The following is a 12,009-nucleotide window of genomic DNA, read 5'->3' as shown; positions in this document are numbered from 1 at the left end:
CTCCATTTTGCAACGCCATGCCATACACTGTGGACAGTGCTTGATTGGAGCCAATTTCCTCCTCTATCAGGACAATGACCCAAAGCACACCTCCAAATTATGCAAGAACTATTTAGGGAAGAATCAGGCAGCTGGTATTCTGTCTGTAATGGAGTGGCCAGCGCAGTCACCAGATCTCAACCCCATTGAGCTGTTGTGGGAGCAGCTTGACCGTATGGTATGCAAGAAGTGCCCATTAAGCCAATCCAACTTGTGGGAGGTGCTTCAGGAAGCGTTGGGTGAAATTTCTTCTCATTACCTCAGCAAATTAACAGCTAGAATGCCAAAGGTCTGCAATGCTGTAATTGCTGCAAAAGGAGAATTAATTGACTAAAGCAAAGTTTGAAGGACAAAATTATTATTTCAAATAAAAATCATTATTTCTAACCTTGACAATGTCTTGACTACTGTATATGTTCTATTCATTATGCAACTCATTTAATAAATAAGTCAGTTTTCATGTAAAACACGAAATTGACTGGGTGACCCCAAACTTTTGAATGGTAGTGTAGCATGCGCAGTAGGCAGGCAGTTATTCAGTATAAAGTTAAAAACTCTACATTTAATTATTTATTTATTTTATAAAGGGCTGTGCTCAAAATGATGATAAAGCTGAAGCTTTTATTTGGGTCAATCTCAGAGATAGTTTTCAACTTGGCTAGTTTAGACCACAGATGCTCAGGGGGTATATTTACTAAAGTGCAGGTTTTTAGAAGTGGAGATGTTGCCCATAGCAACCAATCAGATTCTACGTACTAATTATCTAGCACCTTCTAGAAGATAATCGCTAGAACCTGATTGTTGCTAAATCTCCACATCTCCACTTCTAAAAACTCTCTCTTTAGTAAATATACCCCTCAGGTGTGTAAGTCTGCCAACAGCGATCCTGGTCAGGATCTGGTTGGGAGAAGTCCACGTCGATGGAGACTGGTGGAAGATGCTAATGATTACATAGTGACATGGTGCACAGTAACCAGCCTAAAACACTATTTAAACCTCATAGGATCCACATGAGCCGCCAGATTGGACGGAGATCCTGTCCGTGGCAGGGTAGCTGCTGGAAGATTTAATTCAACAATAACTGTGAACACTAATACTTATAAATTCATTTCTGTCCACATACATATTTAAGTGACCCCCTTGAGGCCCCTTAGCCACTGTCGTCAAATTACTGTACATGTTTTTTACGCGTATGACATGCAGTGTCACTGGATTCTTCTGCAACCCCTGGGGGTGACTGGCCTAAGTATGATGGTACACGAGAGCTTTTGTTATAGCAGAAATATTTTCAAAGTGCTAACACTGCCTTCAGCTTTGCATAGTGTGCGATCAGTACAGTATCTGCTTGTGTAACAGGTGAATGATGAGTAGAAGAATCAGTTGTGGGTTATCTTCCCAATTCACCCACATAGTATAGTACATGAGGATCAGATGGGACCTTGCAGCTAATTGAATTAAATAATGTAGTAGAATAAACAGTTGTAGCTGATGGTGGAGAAGATTGGTCAACCTCCAATATTAAAATGGCCATTGGTAGCTACCATTATTGTGCGTTTAGCAGTGTCGGACTGGAGCATGAGGGGCCCACCGGGGTAATCAGTGGTAAGGGTCCATGCTTAAGGGGTGTGGTCATCCACCAGAGGGGGTGTGGCCTGCCACCACAGATGCTTGGCTAACCATTAGGCAAAACTTGGTGTAGTTTCTATAGAAGTGAACCAAGCCCCCTTGTTAATCAGTGGTCCTGCTCCACCAGGTAACTGACTTTCTAATAGTGTAACAATTTATAATTTTGGGTCTGAAACCTGACACCTAGAGGAGGGGGTGGGCCCACAGGCAGTGGGGCCCACCGGGGATTTCCCCTATACCCCTGTGGGCCAGTCCAGCCCTGGCGTTTAGTATATTTGAAAGTTGTTCTTTAAGTGCGCATTCAATTTCCTAAAGCTGTGAAATATATCCGCCTTGTATTGGCGCTCTTGTGTAATCTGGGCCATATATTGACCAAGACTTCTGTATGTTTAGAGTGAGTGATGATATATCTGTTTGTGACCATGAAAGGTTACTATATGGCAATGTGTATGACCATTCCAAGTGCTTATGGCAGCAGCTTTTGCCAAATTACGAAAAACTTTTGGGGTAATTTATCATTAGGGGGATGTCCAAAGGGTTCTGAAAGAAATCCCCACATTTTTAGGCAAAAATAGGGATTTTGCATTTTTTTTTTTCACCTGGACTGAGATGGTAAAAACTTTTTGCCTGTATTTTTTTTTCACCCCTCCCATTTTCGCCTGATTTTTGTGTGAAAATCGACCGATTTTGCCGCTAATTGAATACGGCCCTAAAGGGTATATTTAGTAAAGTGCAGGTTAACAAAAGTGGAGATGTTGCCCATTGCAACCAATCGGGTTCTACATATTTATCTAGTACCTTCTAGAAAATGATAGCTAGAATCTGATTGGTTACTATGGGCAACATCTCCATTTTTGTAAACCTGCACGTTAGGGGTATGTTTACTAAGACGTACATTTGTAACCGTTGTCTTGTTTGACCTGTTATAGTATTGTTATACTTTGGTAATAATTTGTATATCTTGTTTCTTCCAGGAACCCCATACAAACAGCTGACTGTGGGGGTCCCCAAGGAGATTTTCCAGAATGAGAAGAGAGTGGCGCTGTCCCCGGCTGGTGTCCAGGCTCTCGTTAAACAAGGCTTCAATGTCCTGGTGGAATCTGGAGCTGGCGAGTCCTCCAAGTTCTCCGATGATCAGTACAAAGAGGCCGGTGCCAAAATCAACGGCACCAAGGAAGTTTTGGCCTCCGACCTGGTTGTAAAAGTAATGAACTCTTCTTTGTGTTTTGTTCTCCATTTATTATATGTTTTATTTTACAATCGTTCCTGCTGAGTAATCTAGTTTAATTTAGGAGCAAATACTAGTAGTAACTCTTCCATCTACTAATGTGTTCAGACCTTCAGATATCTACACATGAGGCTAACATTAAGTAACGCCACTTTCCTTTTTTAGAAGTTTTGTGGTTTAATAAAGAGCTTCTAGTGACGTCTGTAAGATTTTTCTTGACGCATAACCTGCTTTATTAGATCCATAAAATCTGAATGTCGTGAAAACTCATACGGATTACTTGGAAAGAGGTGGCCCATATACATGGGATTGAATGGGCTGTTCCCTGCATCCGGCCATCATACTTAATGTACATAGCATCAGTGTAGTGGTTTATGATTCGTCACTAGCTCTTACATTCCCCACAAAATGCTTTAGTAGGAAAAATGGCTGCCATGATACTGCACGAGGACATGGCTCCTGGTTCATCATTTCTGTATTCTTCTTTATAATTAGCCTTTTATAATGTAAATAATTTGTTGGTACTTCAGTACCATGGACTGCTTGCCTACCCCCCAAGGCCGTAGTAATTGACAAAACGCTTCCTTATATGGACAATTGTGTATTATCACATACCAATAAAACTTGTGTGTCTCTGGTCTATGGGCCTGATTCAGAGCCGGACGCAATTAGCGCTCGCTCGTCCAGAAAATAGGGGTGGCTATTCAAATGCACCGTTCGCTCTTTGCGGTCTGTTCATGCCTCTAGGTCTGAACGAGCGAACCAAACTTGCGGTCGTTTTTTGGAAAAATACGCCCCCTGGCCGCTCGCATCCTACGTCATGTCCGCTATTTATTAGATTAATCGAGTACATCGCCCAGCGTATGAACTGCTCGCTATTGTTGTGGTTGGTTTTTGCTACCACAAATTTGCGAGCAGTTCTGGCTATAAAATAACCCAGTGACGTGGTCAGTGATGCTGCTGTATTAATTATGCACACCCGTAAAACGCCCGTTTTGACCTTTAAGCACGCCTGCGATCGGATCTCCACTCTCCCCGTTTTCAAGCACCTTCCCCTGTTACCACCCACATACGCCTCCTCATGTCATTCAAAATAGCAGGCATTCGCTATATAGCGAACAAATGATTTTCGGCCGCACTGACTGGTTCGCGCATGCGTATTAAAATCTGTACGCATGCGCAGATGGGCGAACATCGCTCGGAACGAGCGTACTGCCGCTTACGAGCGGCTCTGAATCGGGCCCTATGTAATGTTACTGAGTGATCTGGAGGAGGGGAGAGCGAGGATTCCCACTACTGATCTGTAGGAAGCAGCCAGAAATCAGACCCCAGAGACTTTGTGTAAAGCACTTTGTTGAGATCTCTGTGGGCGGAGCCCTGTGCCGGAAACGGTCAGCGATCCATTGATATGTAAATGGCGGGTGTGCGTATAGACAAGTCTGTTCACCGTGTGGTGGATAAACAAAAGCAAGAGAGGGGGGTGAGCGATGTGACCTTTATCTGTTTCAGACGCATCACAATTTCACCAGCGTATCACTACTAGGTATGCAGTCACCATGTCAACAGCAGAAGATCGACTTTGATGATGTTGGCATGGTTTAAATGTCAACCTCATTAAGTCGACGTCATAATGTTGACATTTTCACTAGGGATAGAGACAGAAAAACTGTATGTCGACATTCTAACAGCGTCGACATAACTTCAGTATCAACATGCTGAATGCTGACATCAGACATGTTCAATGTCTACATTACGGCCATGCCGACATTGTGAATGCCTAAAGTACTTACTGAACCCTCATTAGTAATGCATTCCTGTAATAGCCATAGACTGGCATGAGACTGGCTAAACAAATCTCTCTTCCTCCAGGTGCGAGCGCCGATGCTGAACCCGCTGCTGGGAGTACATGAAGCAGACCTCTTTAAACCATCCTCTACCCTGGTCAGCTTTATTTACCCTGCACAAAACCCCGATCTGCTGAGCAAACTTTCCGAGAAGAAAACAACTGTGTTGGCCATGGACCAGGTGCCACGTGTAACCATCGCACAGGGATACGATGCCCTGAGCTCCATGGCAAACATTGCAGGGTGAGAATCCTTTCATGCTTGTTTGCTGTGCACCCAGAACCACAGTAATGGTCTTTGTACGTTATCCCGAGAGCACAAAACACAGCGACCTTTTCCCATTGGCAGAGGCCGCTTTTCTCTATCTCTTCTTCTTTGAACTTTGTGTTGTCAGTTTGTTTTGATTTTTTTTTTTTTTCTGTGCGACCTAAATGTTTTATGTGCATTATGTTACTAGCTTGTAGTAATGGATGAATGGTTATTATGCTACCCTCATAGTCTTCCTCTTTTGAGACTTTCAGGAATCCTGTACAGGTGAATTAAACTGGTTGAAGGATTCTGTTTTCACAATCCGCAATTCTCAAGACTGCCCAAGTATCATTTATTTATTACCAGTTATTTATATAGCGCACATCTATTCCGCAGCGCTTTACAGAGCATATCTTACCATTCACATCAGTTCCTGCCCCAGTGGATCTTACAATCTACATTCCTTGCCACATGTACAGTACACACTAGGGTTCATATTTTGTTGGGAGCCGGCTAACCTATCATAATGTTTTTGGAGTGTGGGAGGAAACTGGAGTACCCGTGAGGAAACCCGCACATACATGGGGAGAATATACAAACTCCACACAGTTAGGACCATTGTGGGATTCGAACCCAAGACCTCAGTGCTGTGAGGTAGTACTGCTAACCATTACGCCAACTGTGCTGCCTGAATTATGCTTGCGATGAGGTTTTCCAAAAATAAAAATATAATTTTTTTACCAACTACATCCGTGCACCAAGCAACAGTATGATGTCGGTTTTAATTGTATTGTGTGCTAAAGCTGTAATAATTTGACTACACTAAATAATCAAGTTATCTGATTGTAACTTAAGTGATGCAATATTTTGATTAGACCAAAATGCATGTAAAGTAACCCAGCTCGTCTTTTTAATTTGATCTCGTAATCGTACAAACACAAAGTTTCTTACTCAGTTCATTGTATTTGACAGTAATCGGACCAGAAACTTCATAGAAGCAAACAGTATCAGATCACATATAAACAGAAAACAAACCCTTTCAGTATAGGAACCTATACATATCCTATACATATATGTAGGATAAAGTGTTATGTTCCTTTTTGTTTTTATTATTTCTTCAAAATACTAGAGGAGCCATATGGCCAGAAGGTTGCCCTGCCAATAGTACCCACCCATTTGTGGGTGTCCTGTTTATAAAAAATGATTGTAGCTCTAATGAGCCTCAGGCCTCAGGGCTTTGCAATAAGGGAAATAAACCATTCTGATTTGCACGCAACGCGGACAGCCGCAGCAGCCAGATCTGCTCATACGTATATATTCGCAAATGCCAATTACCATCTGCAGCCGCAACTGTCATCATTAGTATTCCCACTAACACCGACTGTGCTGGGTGCAAACGGCCCCTCAGAAAAAGGTGTCTTGACGGCATGCGCGTATCTAGTAATTTCACGAACTCTGACTACTTGCCCAGGAAACGGATCTCTTGCGTGCATTTGCCAGGTAACCCGCCAAAAGCCTAAATCGCAAACACAGAACCGGCCAGACAGACAGCCTCGGTACTGGTTCGTGTCCGGGGTATGGGCAGTTTACTAGAACTCGCTAGATGCATCTGCTTTTGGACTGGCTTGCGACAAGACCCTGTTTCTTAAAATCTGGAACAATTGGAAGCCCTAAATTCTAATAAGCCATAAATAAATAAAACCGAGATGGTTGATGTTGTTAGGTTACGGCTTCACACCTTTGCTTGTAGAGCCGTACTTGATTTAATGTGGTCTATATTAGATCCTAGGTTTCCACTTCAAGCCAGACTGACTCTACTATACTCTTCAGTTAGTGAAATGCGCAGTGTTTGTGGTTTCTGATTCTGATGGTAAAATGCCTTTTATCTTACAGTTACAAAGCTGTTGTCATGGCCGCAAACAACTTTGGCCGTTTTTTCACCGGACAGATCACAGCAGCAGGGAAAGTGCCACCAGCCAAGGTCAGTACCTGGAATGTCAGCTCCTTCGCAGTTCCTTCTCTGGTCATTTTTATTACGGGCAGCAGGTGGCGATATTGTACCAGGGAAACGGACAGCAGACTTGGCCGTGCTGCTGTGAAAGATTTAATCAGTTCTAGTTTACTCTGCATATTTCATGGTGTGCAGGAGCGTGTACTGATCCAGATGTAGAAAACGAGGCTGCACCTGCTGCGTATATAACCTTATCTGCTTTTATGTGCCAGCTGGTTCTTTGCTCATTAGTTGCTATTCTAGGCTGCAGTATTGTCGGGATGTTGAGGAGTAAGGTGCCAGGGGCTGCAGTAACGTCTGGTAAATCTCTGTCTGCACAATCTAAGAAGGGAACAGTCACCGTTAAACATCTTAAAAAAAAAAAAAAAGCAGATTCTAGACACATTTTTGCAATAGTCATTTAAAGAAAACAAGTAACTTTTGGATACAATTTATTTGACACAATGGTGTGGTGTTTGTGTGAGTGCTGGCCTTCTCATCAGCTCTTAAGTAGCGTTGATGTGATAGCCTCATGAACCTATATAAAAAGGTACAAACCAACAAGCGGGTAAAGCCATAAAAAGCGGCCATGTGTTCTCATTGTGTAAAGTTATCATTTGTGCATATTGTGCCAGATTTCTACTTGTGTGGTTGGCAAATATAGAATAGAATTCTTTAAAGATAGTGTAAAACAATAAGTACATGTGGAAGTCTCCCGAATTTATTATCAGAACTTCCTCTCATATTGAAAAAACAGTGGCAAAATTATCATCACATATCTATTATATAATCCTCTATGGTGTCAGTCTAGCACAGGCTCCATAAATAGCTGCAGGGAAACCCCGCCCCATCACAGCTCTCACTGGCTGCCTGACTCCCTCACAGCTTGTTTTTCAAGCTGCTCCCTGGTAAGAGCTGTAACACTCTTACAGCAGACAAGATATACGGGGAAATGTAGGAAAGCTTCTTGAGAGATAAAGCGGAGAAGTTGCCCATAGTAACCAATGAGCTTCTAGATGTCATTTATCTAGCGCACCCTATAAAATGATAGCTAGAAGCTGGTTGCTATGGGCAACTTCTCCACTTTATCGTGCTCAAAATTTTGAAACATCTCCCCCATATACAGTTAGGCTGCTTACTTTATGTGATTCTCTCCAGACCCAGGCTGTCAGCACCTGAGAGATCATTCTGTTTACACTGTAGTAAGTTTACATTGTCTCATTGTAGCACAGAAGGTTATCAGAATTGAATTCTGTACAATGTTTCAGAGTTTTCTGATTTCTCAGTCACCGCTCACCCAGTGTGACATTGATGCATCAGGTAAAGTTGGACATTTTTCGTTGTTGGAATGGTTTAGGTTTATAAACTATTAAAAATAATGAACACCGTTTACAATTGTCTTTTTTTTTGTCGAGAACTATATGTTCTTTTATTCAAACAGAATTAATGCTGGCATTCATTGGTGTAATCACCTGTTTTTTGCATAATGGTTTGTATGATTGTAGGAAGTAAACAGAAATAATCAGTAGTACATTTTCTGAACATAATAGAGTGGGTTTAGATTGCGTAAAATACAGAAACCATGAACATAATATAGAGGTGAGGCAGCCATTTTGGGTCCGCAGTTCCCAAGATTATTCATCCGTCCCACGAAGGTACCAGGTGAGAGAGCCATTTTAGGCACCTTACATAGGTTACACTGGGTTGAATAGCCATTACCTGGAAGTGACGATACATAACGGGGGAGCTACAAAATACTAGGCAAGATACGCGAGGCAGCCATCTTGGGCACGCTACAATGCGCGAGATGAGCAATACATGGAAATAAGATCTACAAAGGTAAGAAAAAAACGAATACATCTCCTATTGAAAGAGAAGCCCATCTGTAATGATATATATCAGCAGGTCTTTTAAACCAGCATTACAAATCTGCCAGTTAAGTAAGAAGGAGCTGGAGGCTGCACGTGAAGGCTTGGAGGGCTACATGTGGCCCCAGAGTCTCTGTTGCCCATCACTGAATAAGAGTACAGTCACTCCAGATTACAGATGTCATGCTTGCAAAAAAAAAAAAAAAAAAAGTTTAATGTGTGAGCAGTGCCCCCTCTAGTGGACTATTTCTACATTACATACTTGGAGCCTCACAAAAAGGATGAAGTTCAAAAATCACATTCTTGCAGCCCAAACCACTCTGAGACAGCGATCATATGTACATAGTGCCCAGAGATGAATCATCTGCTCCTGAAGTTCTTCCAGGCCTGAGCCACACACTTTACCTACTGCCTGGTCCTGCATATAGGCTTCTGCATAGTAATGTGCACCTGTCACTTTCTCCTGCCATCTGATCAATGAATTAGAAAAAGGAAGTGTATTTTGACTTGTGCTCCTCCCTGATTCTAAAGTAAAACATCCAGATATTTTCCAGACGGTCGGGTAGGACGGGCGCGTGTGTATGGTACTTTTATGGAACCTGTAACTCATGAATGACTTCATTATGTTTTGTTGTACCTGGAAAATGTGCAGTGTACTAGACATGTGAGATAAAATACAATAGTCCTCTCATTTACCAGAGAGTCCTGGCTCTGATTCCTGGATGCAAACGACCGATGAGTATCTCCTGCTGTAAAATATAAGGATATTATAATTCACCATGTAAAAGAACGGGGCCCCAGGCAGAGTGCTTCCCTGACAGGCACAAATTAGTGCATCGTGGGTTGATGTCAAACCAGCTGCGTTTACAGTATGTGCCAAATGGGGACTGCTGGGAAAACATTAAGCTCCACAAATGAAGGGGGAGATGTATCAAATCTTGGTCGAGAGATAGGGGGAGACATATCCAGCTTTGGAGATGGATAATGTTGGGAAGATGCTCATAACAACCAATCAGCTTCTATTTGTCATTTTTTCTGGCACAGACTGTAAAATGACAGTTAGAAGCTGATTGGTACTGGGCAGCTTTTCCATTTTCTCTCCTAGATTTGATAATTCTCCCCCCTAAATTATTTCCATTCTGTTCCTCACCATCTAACATCAGAGCTGGCATAAAGTATTCAGTTTTGCTGTCGTTGTTCCTGGTAGAACAACTTACATTTTGTAGGAAATTTCTAGGGCTGACACGAATGGATGCATGAAATTATAATGGGAGCAATAATTAAAATGTGTTGAGGTTAGTGTAAAGAGCAAACTATGAGAGAGATTTATTCATGGTAGACCCAGCACCCCACCTAAATGTGAAATAGAGTTTGGTGATGAAGGTTGTGATCAGAGAGGGTCACACAACTAGTCTGAGAATGAATAACTGAAAGTGAGAAGAAATCCGCATTCTTTCTTGTGCTGTATTCAACTTTTTGATGCATCTCAAGTTTCCTTGTGTCACTGACAACAGATCAGAAGATGTGTTCATATTATTGTTGCTGTTAGTGAGGCTGGGTACACATTGGACAGTATATTGTCCGATGTAATGTTTTGAGGTGGATCAGAGCAATATATCGGGCACATCATCTAATGTGTAGCCGCGATTGCGTGCTTCCACGGATTGCATGCAATATTGTGTGATTGGCCATGCTGCACGCCTAATCACATGGTATCACATGGGGGGCTTTGTAGTTTAACGAGGGACGGAATGAAACATTTAGTCGTTTATTAAATCTTCTAACATGTACGGGGCAATCTTGCATGGTGGGGGGTGAATTGAAAAGTTCCTTTATAGAAGGATCGGTCATGTCTGCCTTGACTGGCTAGTAATTGATACTCCTGTTTTATGTTAATCTGTCAGACAATTCTTATCATTGGCTAATTGATTCTGGGAGCTTTGGTTCAGATAAGCTGTGTATTGTTATAGATGGTCATGCTGCATTCCTAACAATGAGCGGAACGTGTCCTTTGCCTGTCATGTAGGTTCTTATTATTGGCGGCGGTGTTGCCGGCCTGGCTTCTGCAGGAGCTGCTAAATCTATGGGAGCCATTGTCCGTGGATTTGACACCAGGTACGTCTCATTGCCATAGGAAGAAACACAACATTGTCATTGTTTTCCTGGGAGCGGTTTGTTTAAATGTTGCTGTAGTCCAGTAACGTCTCCGTCTGATTGTTTCATTCAATGAGAATTGGTTACCGGCCAGCAATCTGTAGTTGGCGCTGCCACCCCATAATATTATCACTGCTAAATTACAAAGAGATAATGAAAGGAAACTAGCGGGTGCTACATGCCACTGACCTTACTAATAAGATGAGGGGCCTGGCTATCTGACTGTACCCCGGATCACATGGGAGAGGGGAGGAGGTAATGTCACCACTTGGTTGCTCAATCATGAAATAATCCTTAAATAGTGTGTCCTATTGTTTTGTTTTATGTCTTAGGTCACATAAGACTATTGCTTACCACATATTGCGCATCTGGCCACATGACATGGTCACTAAGTAATGGATCAGTGCCCAACACATAGACTTCCAAACTGTACATGATCCCATTAGCCAAAGTAGAGGCCAAGCCAGCTACACGTATGCTGCGTACACACTAGGACGAAGGATCAGTCAGGACACCTATCCGCCATCCCAGCGGCCAATTTTTAAGCTATACACCCTTACCAATTGTCCTCTCAAGGTGTCCGGGCTGCCATCACAACTGGACGGCATTTAAATTTGCCCACCCAGTTGTGATGTCAGTGTTGGCTGGTCCCTGCTGCTAGTGTACGGTAGGTCGGCGACTCGCCCATACACAGCGCCAGATGCACCAATATATCTTTCAGATATATCGGCATCGGCTGTGCTGCAGGGCCGACTCGATATGTCTGTGAATGACGACGTTGTGTATGGCTTACCAATTGGCCACTAGAACGGCAGGTTGCTATGCTGACCGATCCATAGTCCTAGTGTGTAACCGGCATTAGGCCAGTTGGCATGGTCGGGACGGTGATTGCGCACACAGAGAATTTTCCAAAAACCTGATCCATAATAAGCTGGTCAGTTTATATTAGTGTCACCATTAAATTTGCTTTTATAGGTACACACACTGCTTATAATGCAACAATTACCCAGT

The 12,009-nt window shown here is 42.6% G+C and overlaps 1 protein-coding gene across 1 annotated transcript in view; it reads left to right on the top strand.

Annotated features, from left to right (window-relative positions):
• Nucleotides 1–12,009, top strand: part of NNT (nicotinamide nucleotide transhydrogenase) — a 120,058-nt gene that overhangs the window by 16,326 nt on the left and 91,723 nt on the right. The window contains exons 3-6 of the mRNA XM_088469433.1: nucleotides 2,640–2,869; nucleotides 4,763–4,980; nucleotides 6,880–6,967; nucleotides 10,871–10,959. Coding sequence (XP_088325559.1) covers nucleotides 2,640–2,869; nucleotides 4,763–4,980; nucleotides 6,880–6,967; nucleotides 10,871–10,959 — 625 coding nt within the window. The remainder of the gene's footprint in view (nucleotides 1–2,639; nucleotides 2,870–4,762; nucleotides 4,981–6,879; nucleotides 6,968–10,870; nucleotides 10,960–12,009) is intronic.

The sequence above is a fragment of the Taudactylus pleione genome, unplaced genomic scaffold (assembly GCF_031769625.1).
Source record: "Taudactylus pleione unplaced genomic scaffold, aTauple2 ptg000092l, whole genome shotgun sequence".
Classification (NCBI taxonomy): Eukaryota; Metazoa; Chordata; class Amphibia; order Anura; family Myobatrachidae; genus Taudactylus; species Taudactylus pleione.
The sequence above is the reverse complement of the archived record's forward strand: the minus strand, read 5'-3'. Positions and strand labels throughout refer to the sequence as shown.